We start from the raw sequence: 15,815 nt of genomic DNA on the forward strand, positions 1-15,815 counted from the left end.
GTTGTACACAAGGAGGTGGGAGGAGTTTGTTACCGGCAGAGGAACGGCTGGAGGAGGCGAGTTCGGAGAGCTGGCTCTCAACCTTGTCTCTGGCGCTCTTCACCCCCTGGGACCAGGGCAGAGCCGCACTGGCCTTCGGAGGTTTTTGAGTGCCGTAGACTTGGTCCAGGACCATATCCAGGCCTTTGCGAGGGGCGGTCTCCGGATCCTCGAACCTGTTGAGTTGCCTCATCAGATTCAGGGCCTGCCAGAAGGCATGCTCCGACTCATGCAGCTCTCCTCCTTTTGGACTGGCAGCAAAGTCTCCTGTCCCCAGCTGCTCTACTTGGGGGGACACGTGGACGTTCTCCTGGGGTCTTGCTGGCTCTGGTCGAATCCGGGATGAAGACTTTGGGACGGTCTTCAAGTCCTTGGGCTCCCTCCTAGGAAGGATACAGGACTCCAGTAAAAAAGTCTGAGGGCTCCTCTCTGCCCCCACACAAGACGATTCTCCCACTCGAGGTGGGGTTCCTCCTATTGGTGCCGTGGGAGAATGTCTCACCTCGCTGGATTCTCCTGAGGACGGAAAGGCTTTGTCCACAGGAGAAAGAGAAAACGTCTGAGAGGGGGACGGGGCCTTCCTGACGGACTTCTTGGGAGTCAGTTTAACCCTAGGAGAAGTCACCACGAAGTCTACTCCTCTCCTTCTCTTCAGCGGAGACGAGGCTGCCGTTGTTTTGAGGCCCAGATCAGCGAGGGCCGGCTTAACAGCCTGGACGACCACTTTGATCAGGGACCCAAACCAAGGCTGACGGCTGACAGACGCAGTGTCAGCGACTCCCACAGGAGGGAAGGGGATCGGGCGATCCTTAGGAGTAGACACCACAGGACCTGCCTGAAAAGAAGAAGAAGAGTGTTGCCTAGACCTCTCTGAAGGTTCTTCCTCCTCCTGCAAGTGCGCTGTTCTGCGCTTACGGGGTGGAGATCGTGAAGACGATGATCTGGAAGTACGCGCTCCAGAAGACTCACAAGGTTGCCCGTGCTGCGAAACCCGGCGGGAATCGCGGTCGAGATCACGCTGGCGCTCAAGCGATGGTAAAATCGAGGGTTCGCGAGCGGGCGAACGTTGGCGCACATGCGCGTGGAGATGAAAACGCGGGTGCGTGGGCGAGTGGCCGCGCAGGTGAAAGTGCGTGTGGGTGCGCAGGTGAGGGTGCGCACGGTTGTAAGGGTGAGCGCTGGCGGCCGGGAGAACGACGGCGCACAGGGGAGCGATGGCGCATTGGCGAGCGATGGGGCGTTGGCGAGCAATGGCGCGTAGGGCGAGAAGGCGACCGACTGCACACAGGCGAGTTAGCGCGCGGGCGCGTAGGAGACCTTTGGCGATCTGAAGTATGGGCATGCAGGCGCGTTGGAGAGCGCTTGCGCGCAGGCGAAGGATCGCGCGGGCGCGCAGGAGATCGTTGGTGCGCAGTCGCGCGGTCAGGAGATATCAGCTGGGGCACAGGACCAGAAGGTGTAGTGGCGCGGAAAGGAGACTTCTCGTGGGCACGCGGGCGCGCAGAGACTCATACCAGTCTAGAAGTGCGCACAGGTGAGTGCGCGCGATGGCTGGCACGTGGGCGAGTTCTGAGGGCGCGCAGGAGATCGTCGGCGAGGAGGCGAAGGAATAATCTCCTTGGCTGCGCCCAGATCCGGGGATCGTGGGCGCGCGGGCGAACGTTGGCGCGCAGATGTGCGCTGGTAAGTAGGTGATCGTGGGCGCGAGGGCGAACGTTGGCGCGCATGGCGCGCAGATGTGCGCTGGTGAGTAGGCAATCGTGGGCGCGCGGGCGAACATTGGCGCGCAGATGTGCGCTGGTGAGTAGGCGATCGTGGGCGCTCAGGAGAACGTGGGCGCGCAAGGCGCGCAGCAGGAACAGGGCGCGCAGATTTTGGCTGGCAAGCAGGAGAGCGCTGGCACACGGGAGATCCCTGACGAGCAGAAGAGCGCTGACGCGCAGGTGAGCGCTGGCGCGCAGATGAACGCTGGCGAGCAGGAGATCTACGGCGAGATGACTCAGCTACAGGAGATCGCTGGCGCGTTGAGTCTGAAGAGATCTGGTCCACAGCTACAGCAGGAGGGCGCTTATGCGCTACTCGAGACCGTGGGTGCGCAGGCAAAACCTGGCACTTAAGGGACTTACTCACATTGTGAGATAAGCTCTTTTGCCCCGAAGGGACCGGTGCCCGTTGGAAAACGGGGTGCGTTGGCGCCCACTGCGCATCTGCGTCCAGGAACGGAGAAGGAAGACTAGCAGGTCTGGCAGGCATAAGAGATCACAAACGATCTGCTGAGAAGTCTAGCGATGCAGCTGCAACGGTCTGCTCACGTCGAGGAGGATCCTCTGCGGGGGACGTCGAAGGCGATGAACCGAAGAGGCGCCTCCTAACTCCCTTGTAAGGAGAAGGAAGGCCTCTACGGCGAAGAGGAGGGCGAGCCTTACGGGGAAGATGACCTCGAGGGGCAGCAACACCATCGTCGGTCCTCCGAAGAGGAGTCTCTGTCAGTGAACTCCCCCGAGGGGGAGAATCACCCGCAGGAGAGACCGTTGGACCCAGCTCCTCCCTCGAAGGATGTTCGGAGGGGGAAACTGAGCCTTCAGCAACATCCGCAACAACAGCAGGGGTTTGACCCGACCCGTCGGAAGCCTCTGCCACAACAACATCGACAATAGACAGAGGATCTACCTCTGCTATTACCGGCGACTGTTTGACAGCTGCACCCAACTGGATCAGGTCAAACAGGGCTTCCCTGGAGGGCGAGCCCTTAAGCCCCAAGGAAGCCCAAAGCTGCAAAAGATCATTGTTAGCAACAGAGTCATCAATATCAATATCCTCCCCCGGAGGAGGAGGAGGAGCTGCCTCGCTATGGGAGGCAACTCCCTCTCCCGAACCCCGAGGTTGGTCAACAAAAGAAAGGCCTACGCTACCACTCAACGGCCTCTCACGAGAGACCGATCGAGTGGGAGCTTTGGGCAACGGAAGAAGAGTCTTTGGAACCTTCCTTCTTCAAGGAAGCCCTTGAAGGAGAAAGGTCACGCTTAGACTTCTTCTTACGTTGCCGGGAAATCCTCTCCCACTGGGAGGTAGACCACTCCCTACACTCACTACAAGTTTTATCCCTATCACACCGTTGACCTCTGCAGTACGGACACAAGGTGTGGGGGTCCGTCTCGACCGCCGACATGAACGTCCCTCAAGGGCGGTCGGGTAGTCCAGGGCACTTCCGCATGATAGAGAGAGGCCAACTTCCAAACACACGAGCTGTAAGAAAAAGCAAAAAAATTAAGGCTGTCAAAAATGCGAGGGTGAGACAGACAGGTCTGATCATCACCCGAGCCAAAAGTGAAGTGAATCAGTTCACCGGTGTGTGAGGGGGGGAGGGGTAGCTAGCTACCCCTCCCCTACCCCCTCGCTAACTAGCGAGAGGGTAGTTAACCCTCGTTAAAAATCTAATGGCTCGTCATTCAGCTACGGCGAAAATAATACCCTATGTAAATAGCGTGGTTTGTATTTCAGTTACAGAACAACTACGTTTTCTCTCCCTCTCTCCCTATACAGTGACTTGGGACGAGAATAAATATTTGAATCGAGAAGAACAACGTTTCTCACTCTCTATCTCCCTGTATAGTGACTTGGGACGAGAATAAAGATTTGGATCGTGTCTCTCTCTCTCTCTCTCTCTCTCTCTCTCTCTCTCTCTCTCTCTCTCTCTCTCTCTCTCTCTCTCTTGTTACGAGAGTACTGGCTCACTCACTCTCCGTCAAGAAAAGGTTATTTGACTAAAGAAAAAATACTAAAAGGACGAAGAAATTGCAAAATAATTTGTTCCTTATATTTATAATTTTAAAAACTTCAGTTTGTAAGAAGAATGAACTAAACGTCAAACTCTTATGCAAAGTGAAATCGTGATTCTCTCTCTCTATCATAACGATAGAGTGCAAACTGCGTAGCATGAATAAACTTAACGCTAGTTCATCTTTGAAAACAGATCGAAGACTATTCAAAGAAAAATTTTTTTAAAAAGACAAAAATTCACTTAAAATATCTTCTAAAAATATTCATCCCATCAATCCATAAAAATACAAAATATCTCTCGCTATTTAGTACAAATGGAGTGAGGATCGATGAGGCCTAAGTGGGGCGGGTGAGATATAAAAATATAGAGGTAAATCTATAAATATCAACAAGAATTTATAAAGTGATAAAATAAATACTAAAAACTTAAAAGCCTTTCACACACTTCCCATACACTGGGGGAAGGGTCGGCCATATTCTCTCTCTCTATCGTGGAAAATCCAGAGAGAGATAAAAAAAGCAAGGGTAAAATTTTTCTCTCTAAGATCTTTATTGTTTGAGAAAAAGTTGAAAGAATAACCAACCAATCGAAAGCCAAAAACCAAAACAAGTACTTCACGAAATTGTAAAAAACTTGAGGTTAGCACAAGCAAGGAATCAATGTTTACACTCGACTCGGCAGAGAAGAACTGAAGAACTTTGGAATTGTGATGGTATCCTGCCGAGTGGTGGCGCTAGTGTACACCCAGCAACCCAACCCCTCGATCGCCCGCGAGTTCTGAATCGGCTGCCATACCGTCGGAGACGTTAGCGCTATATATATCCACCGGCTAAGTTAAATATTTAAAACAGCCATTTTTTCCCACCTTCGTCTTCAGTTTCAACTTATCCAACATCTCATATAGACGTCTCCAAGAGGGAACTTAAGGGAAGCACATCAATCTATTTCAAAATTTAGTGTAATTTTGTTTATGTCAGCAATTGATTATCATATGATGGAAATGCTCTTCGTTCACTGTAAAGCTATTGTTACTCATGTGTAATTAAAAAATAACAGAGAAATAGTGCCTCAATGGTCCGATTCTGAGTTAATTTTCATGGAAGGCCAGCACATTTTCTACTGCAAGGCTTTTGTAAAGATTGCCCCCCCCCCCCCCCCAATAAAATGAAATAAAAAAAAAAAAGGCAACGGTGTCAATCATTAGGTAAGGAATTACTTGTGATTTACTTTATCATAATGTAACGATTTATTTGTGATTTACTTCAAGTTTGTGACCTGGGAAAGGGGGGTCCAGCTAGCGGTTGTGACCTGGGAAAGGGGTCCGGGGGGCTTGCCCCCGGGCTAGGGGTTGTGACCTGGGGACTACTAGGTTAGTTTAGGTGGATTTGTTAGGTTCTGTACCCTTTTACAAACCTCAAAAGTTGAATAATCACGTTTGGCCTGTTTTCAGCCATTTACATGAACCATATATTTTTCCAACTGGTTATCTTGCTCTTATTTTGCATTTCTGACCATAATTATTGCTGCAAATCACTCGTTTATGACGTTTCCCCCAGCCAAAAAACCCCGGTTTCCCACTGGGGTCCTCCATAATTGTCCTTATATAAGGGGGTCCAAAAACTCAAGAACGGGTGGTTTGCCCCAATAATCAGGGTCAGAAATGCATAAAACACAAGATAGCGAGTAGGAAAAATATATGGTTCAAGTATTTGGCTAGAAATTAAAGTATCATATATTTACCAAAACGGGGAAATAAATACTCATTTTCAATGCATGGGGGAGGACCAGTCTGTCATTATACACAGGCTCCGAAAAGATTATCTCAGGACTGAGAAATTACGATTCAGAATTGTGTTTGTCTATTTTAGTGGGACGGGTAAAATTGCCTCTTCTTTAACATTCAATCAACTCCGGTGTGACGGTCTGAACGATCCCCCGGTATCAGAATTCTCCTTGATAATCTGTGCATCCGCGAACATTACCGTTTGCCAGTGCATACGAGGTTGATGTTTTATTTTCCTGTAATGTTAGCGTGCGCAGCTCAACATTACCGCTTGCCAGTACACAAGAGCTTGATGTTTTATTTTCATGCGAGCGAAGCGAGCTAATGGCGGAAAAGAACCATTATACAATGTCAAGGAGAATTCTGAGACCGGAGGATCGTTCAGACCGTCACACCGGCACAAGAGCTAAGAAAGTAAAGGTAGGCAGTTTCTGCTCATCCCATTATTACATGAGTTGGTAATCGCTTTCCAAATGGGAAAAAACTAATCATCATGACAAAGCCATTGACACGACAGCCTTTTTCATAGTGAAAATTAACACAAAAGGTATACCTTACAAATAAGTATGTGTCAACTTACGTGGTCTAGGAACAGCTTGCAAAGTTCCGCATTTCCCTTAAACGCAGCATGATGCAGCGGTGTCATCCCGTTAGTATCTACATCGGTAACTTTGCCTTCACCCTTCAACAGAAGGGCTTTTATATTCTGAATTTCATTGGTTGCAACTAACCCAATAATTTCTGGGGGAGGAATCTTGTCAGTGACTTCGGACATGATGTTTGTTTACGTCTGGAACATTCCCCTTCTCCTCTTCTACTTGGATGTAAGAAGACCGCTGGGCACGGGAAGTCGGTAACTCCCTACACTTATTACAGTGTTCGCCTTAAAAAAAGAAAATAAAAAAGTTTAACCGAACAGTACTCTGCGTATGTTATCAAGTCCATATAAAGTTAGCAAAGACTATTATTCCTTATATGAAAGGCTCTCGCAAAGTTGCTTTAGAGTGATGTGCGATGCCCCCAACAATTATGATGAAAGACATGACATCCCTCAGAACGATATCGATTTTCGTGAAACTTAGAATAATTATGATGTATAGTATTACAAACATCAACTCTTTACTTAGCCGCTTGATGTTAAATATGAAAAATCTAACAAATTTTGACGTTAGTCAGACACGTAATATCCGGAAGTAAACTAGTTAAACTCAGTGTCAGTGAAGGCTTTATGACTTGAGCAACAGGTTCCGGGGAGCAATGTATCATGGATTTATTGACATTCTTCATTGGCAAACGCTGTGGCCCATCCTTAAAGACCCAGCCTCCCTTTATTTCAGATAACACCATGACAACTGCACGGCACGTACGTATACATTTTATCAATATATCGATTGCTAAAATTGCCTAATAAATCTGTTCACTACAAAATCACATGCAATATCGGTTATTGTGTTACGGGTTGAGGATCGTTAAGTTACTCCAGTCAGTCTTGAATAATTATTTGCTTATTAAAAAGGTTAAGATTCTATTATAACATTCCTTATTTCCCTTCTTGTATGCTGACCTTTTCCTGATGAATTCCCCATTTTACATTTCGTGTTTGTTTGTCATTTATGCTAAAGTTGCTTAAATACTGGTTCTGTAGCTGATTGATAGGAATATTAAGTACTTCAGATAAATGTCAGAGAACTTTGGTTAATTCCTTTGCCCTTATGGGTCATTTATCTATTCAAGAATTTTATCGGGATATCGCTTCAGCTGGTTGGTATAGTGGTAAAACCAGCATAAAACTAGTTAAATCTATTAACCATTTTATTAAAATATGTTGACCATAATAGAATAAATAGAAATTATAGAAACAGGAACGAAAATTATAGGCTTTGTGAGTTATGCAGAGAGGGAGAAAATACCACTGAGTATACTGTATGTTTAGCCGTAAAGAATTAAGAACATTAAGGAGCAGTGACAAAAAAATTAAGAAAATTAGGATCGCAAACTAAAGAAGTTTCCTGATATATTAAAAAGGTTATGGAAATTAAACATAAAAGTAAGCAAGCAGTGTTGTGTGTGTGGACGGAGGAAACTAATGGCAATCATAGATATCCTATTCCTATGATGAATGACGCATAAACCGAGGCCACATACAAGTAGACGACAGCCATCTTACCACAGAACCTTGTCGAGGTCACTCGATAGAAATTTAGTTCTCGCCGTTGTTTATTTATTGTTAGTTTGCTGGAGTTTTGTGCTGCCTTTAGCTGCACCAGCAAACGTATACCGTAATCGAGCCAACTAATGATATATTAAAGAGTAAATGCAGAGAAACAAACTCACACAATATATATATATATATATATATATATATATATATATATATATATATATATATATATATATATATATATATATATAGATAGATATATATATATATATATATATATATATATATATATATATATATATATATATATATCATCTTCCACTTCACGCTTCATTGCTCTCAGCCATGTAGGCCTGGGTCTTCCAACTCTTCGAGTGCCTTGTGGAACCCAGTTGGAAGTTTGGTAAACTAATCTTTCTTGTGGAGTGCGAGGATCATGCCCAAACCATCTCCATCTACCCCTCACCATGATCTCATCCACATATGACACTCGATTAATCTCTCTTATAGTTTCATTTCTAATTATTCCCTGCCATTCAACTCCCAATATTCTTTTGAGAGCTTTGTTCTCAAATCTACTAAATCTGCTGTTGGAGATTGTTTCATTGTCATACCACGACTCATGTCCATACAGTAACACATCTCACTAAACTGATACATTGCCTGACTCTTATTTGCAATTTCAGGCGATTTGATTTCCATATTTGACATAACCCAGCCATTGTCTGATTTGTTTTCTTCAATCTTTCACTAAACTCTAATTCTAATGACCCTGCATTGGATATCATAGTTCCTAAATACTTAAAGGATTCTACCTCATTGATCCTTCTTCCTTCCAATGATATTTCATCTTCCATTGCATATTCCATTCTCAACATCTGTCTTTCTACTATTTATCTTGAGCCTAACCTACTGTAATATTTCATGCATTCTGGTAAGCAAGCATTGCAAATCCTGTGGTGTTCTGCTAACAAGGACAGCATCATCAGCATACTCTAGGCCTGCTAAATTCCTATCACCAATAAAGTCCAATCCTTCTCCACCATCTTTGACTGTTCTCCGCATCACAAAATCTATGAGGAGGATAAACATCATAGGTGATAACACATTCCCTTGGAGTACTCTGCTGTTCATTTGAAATTCATTTGATAGGACTCCACTAACATTAACATTGCACTTACAACGTTCATGTATAGACTTAATCAAATTTACATATTTAAGGGGAATTCCATAATAACACAGGACTCTCTACAAAATTGGCTGGTGTACACCATCGAAGGCTTTTTCATAGTAAACAAATGCCATCAAAAGTAGATTTCTATATTCTACGCGTTGCTGTACAGCATGTCTCAAAATGAAAATTTTGTAAGTACAACTTCTACCTTTTCTAAACCCTGCTTGTTCATCTTTCAGCTTTTCATCATTTCTTTCTCTAGTCTATTTAAGACAAGCATGCTGTATATTTCCATGACAACTGGCGTAAGTGTGATGCCTCTGTAATTATTGCAATCAGACAGGTCTCATTTCTTTTTATCATTTTCACCAACAGTCCTAGGTCCCATTCATCAGGTTTTGCCTCTTCATGCTACATTCTACAAAATAACTTTCTAAGTATTTTAGGGGTCATTTCATTTTCAGCTAGTATCATCTTGGCAGTTATTCCATCGCAACCAGGGGCTTTCCATCTCTTGAGTTTTCTAATAATAGTTTCGACTTCAAACACACTTAATTCATTCATGGGCACATCGAGGTCTTCCTCAGCTTCAGGTATATCAATCAAATTATTCCTTTCGTATTTCCTATTCATGACCTCGCTAAAGTGTTCCATCCAACGTTGCCTTTCTTCATCCTCTGCTGTTATAATAGATCCATGCCTCTTTTTGATGGGTATATGATTCTTTTTTACCCCAGTGGAGTTTTCATTGATGATTCTACGAGCGATTCTTACACCATAGCCACTCCCTGAATTCCTAGCTTTGTCAGCCTCACCTACTTTCCTGTCGATATATTCTCTCCAGTCATTCCTGACTTTATTTTTTATCTCACTATCGATACTGGAATACTTAGCATGCTCACCTTGTAATTTTAATTACTTCCACGAAAACTCCCAACCATCAATTTCTGTCTTTGTCTCCTTTTTATAGTATCCCACGTATCATTTGATATCTATGACTTTCTACTTGTAACTGCATGTCCTAAAACTTCACTACCAACTGACATATATGTTCTTAATATCACACTATTCTTCATTAATTGTCTGCTATCCGTCGTCTAAAAACTGCAAATTGATTCGTACATTCAACTGCAAATGTTTCTCTGTGCTCATCTTCCAGAAGTTTGGTTGTGTCAAACCTAGGTATTCTATCTACATTTCTGTTGGGTGCTTTCAGTTTCAATTTTAATGTAGCAATTAGAAGATGGTGATCACTCACTACCAATATCTGCACCTCTATAGCTTTTGACATTTCTCAGAGTCCTTCTTCTCTCCTTATTAATGGCTATGTAATCTATTTAATTTTTGTAATTACCACATGGTGAAGTCCATGTATATTTGAGGATGTCCTTGTGCTAGGAAAAAATGCCTCCAATGACAAGATTGTTTATTGAACAGAAACTTATGAAACGTGCTCCATTTTTATTTGCAACTTCACCAAGACCCTCAACATCCATTACATTCTCTACACCTTGACTATTCTTTCCAACTTTAGCAAGAAAGTCACCAATTACAATTTTTATATCTTTTTCTTGGATCTCATCAATTACACCCTTCATAGTATTCACTTTTCCTTCCTTCAGGGGAATAATTTGTCTGAGCATAGCAAACTATAATGCTCATATTGCACTTCTTTGATTTAACCTTTGCAAGTAACAAGCTACTATTTACAGCTTTCTACTCGGTTCATGCATTTTCTGCTCTTTATGTCATCATCATTCCTACCCATTCTCTTCCAACACCATCTGCCCATCCTGAATATATATATATATATATATATATATATATATATATATATATATATATATATATATATATATATATAACCTTGGTCTAAGGTTTCCTTACCAATCTCCTTACAACGTATTTCACTTAGGGCCAAGATATCTAAAATATATTTCATAGATTTATTCTCCACTTGCTGTAACTTCGCAATCTGATTCATGGTTCTATCATTCCAATTATCAATTTTCAACTTTTCTTTAGTATTTATAAACCAGGAGATTCTTAGCACCCCCGCTACACCTGGGACTGGGGGCCATTCTGTCATCTTCTTTTTCCATTAACTGACTAAATCCACAGAGGATTTATTGGCCAAATTCATCAAAGGATAGCCAGTTCCTTGTGATGTGCAGTGCCTACCTAACTAAGGCAAGTGACCTCTACTGGTCCTTACTATTTCCAGAGAAGATCATCCGCCAGGCGTCAGGAATAAAAGCCAAAGAGACAGTTTGTCTATCACCTTACACCCAATCCGTCACCCTGCTGCCAGTGACTTCTTCGACATTTAAGTGGGGATCTCCTCCACATCCAAATTTCTCGTAACTCCTTCAGGTTGCTCATCCGCTTACTTAACTGTTGGCAAACATGGATTTGCTACGATACACCACCTAGTATATATATATATATATATATACATATATATATATATATATATATATATATATATATATATATATATATATACATACATATATATATATATATAGCCTATATATATATATATATATATATATATATATATATATATATATATATATATATATATACACACAAACATATATATATATATATATATATATATATATATATATACACACAAACATATATATATATATATATATATATATATATATATATATATATATATATATATATATATACATATAGTAAGGACAACGTCCTGCAACGCTTGCAGCAATATCATCATCTTTGTATCTTCTATACATATTATTTATTCAGTCCGGGGCAGACTCATCAGCCCTTCATTTCTATATACATTTCATTATATGTCAAGCGTGGGCTTTCATATTTATAGTAAGGTTAACTGTAGAAAACAAAAATGCCTCACATTTTTCACCTGCTCACGGTTGGTCAGTCCCCTTGCTACTTTGCTGTCTGCACAGGTCAATGTACTTTGCCCGTATCGGAAATAAAGCATCATTCGTCTATGGTCTGTCATCTCGAACCCTCACAACTGGTGACCCTGGAGTTTCCCTTAACGGACTTACAACGGCGATTGAAAAAAAAAATCGTTTGGGCTCGTGACTCCATTCACCTCAATGTCATTAACGGACTAATTATGGTGCAAGTTATTTTGCGTTTTGGCATTGACAAAACTTTGCCACGGAGTTTCCCTTATCAGAAATACAACGACGATTTCTGCAGATATCGTTTGGGCTCATAACTCTACATACCCCAACACCACTAGCATACTAATTACGGTGCAAATCAGTTTGCGTTCTGGCGTTTCCAAAAGCAGTTTTGCCACGGCAATTAATGACTACTCGACTGCTTGGAATTCCTACTCCGTTAGTGGACTTAATACGGCTCACTACTGAGTTTCGGATTGTGGGGTCAGATAACAGATTAAGAAGTTGACAGTACCTCGCCCCTCGCAACCGAAGGGCACGGCGCGACAATAACACAAACGGCCACACAAATGTCGATGGGACATAAATTGCAGCTGCCTCCCTTCACACAGGACACAACGAAGGTATGGTTCCAGCGTGCCGAGTCCCACTTCAGGCTGGCAAACATTACCTATGAGATAAAAAAAGCAGATATGGTGATGGTAATGTTGATACCAGATGCTTTTAAAACGATTTCCCCCTGGCTTAAACAGAGGCCGGGATCCATGAGGTACAGCAACCTAAAAAAAAAACTGACGGTGATCTGCGACCTCCCGGTACCCCTGAGGGCCCAAGCGTGCCCTCGACCTGATGACGACACCCCTTGGTGACACCTGTCCCTCGGCAGCCTGGGACAAACTGATAGACCTCCTCTGGCTGAACAAGCTCAACCGCGATGGGCGGCCCATGGAGATAAGCCGTCGCCTTCCCCAAAGCATTCGTGCCCAGTTGGAGGGCGCCGAGCACCTGGACATGCCGTCATTGGTTGAGAAGACCAAGAAACTTCACCTGGCAGCCCGGGCTGCCAGATACGCCACCACCGCCTCCGTCAACGCCGTCACGGATGAGACTGAAGATTATCCTGCAGAGCCAGATGAGGTGAGGGGCAACGCGGTCCACGGCGGGAGATTCCAGAACTCCCGCTCTCGTCCGCTGCCGCATCAACAGCAGCAGCAATGCCAGCAGAGTTCCCAGCAAGAGCAATGGCACCAACTGGAAGACCACTACCACAAGGGTCCTGACTTTCCAAGATGGTGCTATTTCCACCGAGTATGGGGGAAAGAGGTACGGAAGTGCGTCCAGCCATGCGCCAATCCAAAAAAGTAGGTGGGCGACCGCGTCTACAAGCAACCGTGGAGCAGGCGAGGCCCGATTACATGGGCCACTACATCCTAGATGTCAACTTAGGAAAAAGGTTCCTGGTGGATACCAGCGCTACAGTGTCGACTCTCCCGCCCTCAAAGGATGACCGCAGCCTCCCATCAGACGATAGGGCCCCCATGGTCACTGCAAACGGCAGCCCCATCACCTGTTACGGGAAGAGGACAATAAAGATATCCATCATGGGCCGGGATTATGACTCGCCTTTCCTGATCGCAGACATCAAGGTATCCCTCCTTGGCGCCGATTTCCTCACTCACCACGGACTGCTGGTAGATGTACATTGAAAACGACTAGTCGACCAGGATTCATAATGGTCCCACCACCTCTCCAGCAGGTCCAGCCTTCCCAGGGTGTGTTCAATCACGCCCCACGAATACGGCCGCCTGCTGCAGGAATTCCCGGAGGTCTTCAAACCCAAGCTTCGCCAACTGGAAGGGGTCACCGCCAAGCATGGGATATTTCACCATATCTCAACAACGGGGCCCCCAACCCATTGCAGGTTTAGACGCCTCCCACCGCAGAAGCTACAAGACGCCAAGCACGCCTTTCAGGAGATGGAGCACATGGGAATTTGCAAGAAGGCGTTCAGCCCGTGGGCCTCTCCGCTGCACATAGTCAAGAAACCCGACGGGAGTTGGAGGCCCTGCGGTGATTATAGATGCTTAAATCTGGTCAGGATGTCTGACCACTACCCTTTGCCCAACATTCATAATCTCACCGGGGCCCTCCATGGGGCCACTATTTTCTTTAAAATGGATCTCCTGAAGTCTTATTTTCAGGTCCCCGTAAATCCCGACGACATCCCGAAGACGGCCATCATCACCCCATTCGGGTCCTACATTTTTTCCTACTTAACGTTCGTCCTGAGAAATGCCGAGGCGACCTTCCAGCGTCTAATGGACAGCATCCTGGGGGGCATTCCCTTCTGTGCTGTCAACGTTGACGACATCCTCGTGTTCTCCAAGAACATGGGAGGACCACCTGGGGCACGTGAGGACGGTTCCGAAGCGACTGCAGTAGAATGGCCGTGTGGTACGCTTCGACAAATGCGCATTCGGGACGGGGAAGGTGGAGTTCGGGGGACACGAACTCTCAAAAAGGGGTGTGCGCCTCGTGGCATTGAAGGTGGAGGCCGTAAACAAGTTCCCAGCACCGACCTCCGTGAAGTCCCTGCAAGAGTTCATCGGCATGGCTAATTACTACCGGAGGCTCCTGCCCAACATCGCCACAGTGATGACACCCCTCCTCAACATCCTGAAGGGGAAACCGAAGAAACTACAGTGGGGTCCTCCTCAACAAAAAGCATTTGAGCAGACAAAGCCTGCTCTCTGCAAGGCCATAACCCTGGCCTACCAGGACCTCTGGGTCCCACAGAGGTTAACTACGGATGCTTTCAAGAGGAAACTGATGACTTTCTTATTCTGTTAGTGCTTCGATAGTGACGATTTAACAGTAAATGAGCAATAAGTGATATGAAATGTTGAATAATTTCGAACGAAAATTGTAAAACAACTGTGGAGGTCCCGCAGAGTAGGATTCCCCTGTTGTATAGGACTAGGAAAAACAACCCTTAAATGAAATTAACTATTACTGCTTCCTTGGTGTTAAGTTCTACTATGTAGTCTCTTCTGCCATTACTATTCACAAACCTCAGTTTGGTCATCTCTGCTTTCTTTTCTTATATTTTTCGTGTAATTTCATTTGCCGCTTCATCTTTTTTTTTTTTTTTTTTTTGAGTTCTTGCTTTTTATACTTTCTTATTTCTTCAATTCTAATATATTTTTTTTGCATATTCCTATAATACTTTTTCCCTAACATTTCTCATATGTAGAGAACCATGACTTACGAACGTTACCTGTGTGACACTGTGAGCGTTGTTGAGCACATCCCTCGCTTGTAGCTCGTTTGTACATTGTTTATATGCCAAATACAAATGGAAATCGTTCCTATTTGGTCTTCCACTATCTCCTTAGTTTGTCGTTTATCGTCTGATGTTATGAAAAAGCATCACCTTTTTATGCTCTTTTATAATTTCAATTGTTCCAGGTTCCGCGTTGCTCTCTCCACAACACTGTGATTGTGGGCACACTACTAGAAGAAGCGCAGTAGGTGCAAAACACTGTAATCTGCAGAAAATTCATTATCATTAGTTACCTTCTATACAGACAGAACAGCTTGCATACTTTTATTTCTAACTTCAAGGGCCTTTCTAATATACCAAGCAACCTCTTTAGTTGATGTTTCTAAATTCCCTTTTGTTATCATTTCTAAATTTTCTTAACTATCACAGATAAACATATGCTTAGTAGTATTCTATGCCTACCTGCATAACACACAAAGCCTACTCTTATAATTCCTGTTTCTATATTTTTCTTTTATTTCTTGCATATTCAACCTTGTTTTCATAACTATTACTGCCTCATTAGAGTTAAGTTCTCCTATGTAGTCTCTTCTGCCATTACTATTCACAAACCTCAGTTTGGTCATCTCTGCTTTTTTCTTCTATCTTTCTTTTAATTTCATTTGCCACTTTACTTTTTATT

At 44.1% G+C, this 15,815-nt stretch overlaps 1 protein-coding gene across 1 annotated transcript in view; it reads right to left on the minus strand.

The window, feature by feature from the left end:
• The window catches only part of LOC137619502 (ankyrin repeat and MYND domain-containing protein 2-like), a 70,373-nt gene extending 63,937 nt beyond the window's left edge, over positions 1 to 6,436 (minus strand). The window contains exon 1 of the mRNA XM_068349594.1: positions 6,184 to 6,436. Within this exon, the coding sequence (XP_068205695.1) occupies positions 6,184 to 6,378 (195 nt within the window). The 5' untranslated portion in view covers positions 6,379 to 6,436. The remainder of the gene's footprint in view (positions 1 to 6,183) is intronic.
• Between the last annotated feature and the right edge of the window lie 9,379 nt (positions 6,437 to 15,815).

Source organism: Palaemon carinicauda, chromosome 26 (genome assembly GCF_036898095.1).
Source record: "Palaemon carinicauda isolate YSFRI2023 chromosome 26, ASM3689809v2, whole genome shotgun sequence".
Lineage (NCBI taxonomy): Eukaryota > Metazoa > Arthropoda > Malacostraca > Decapoda > Palaemonidae > Palaemon > Palaemon carinicauda.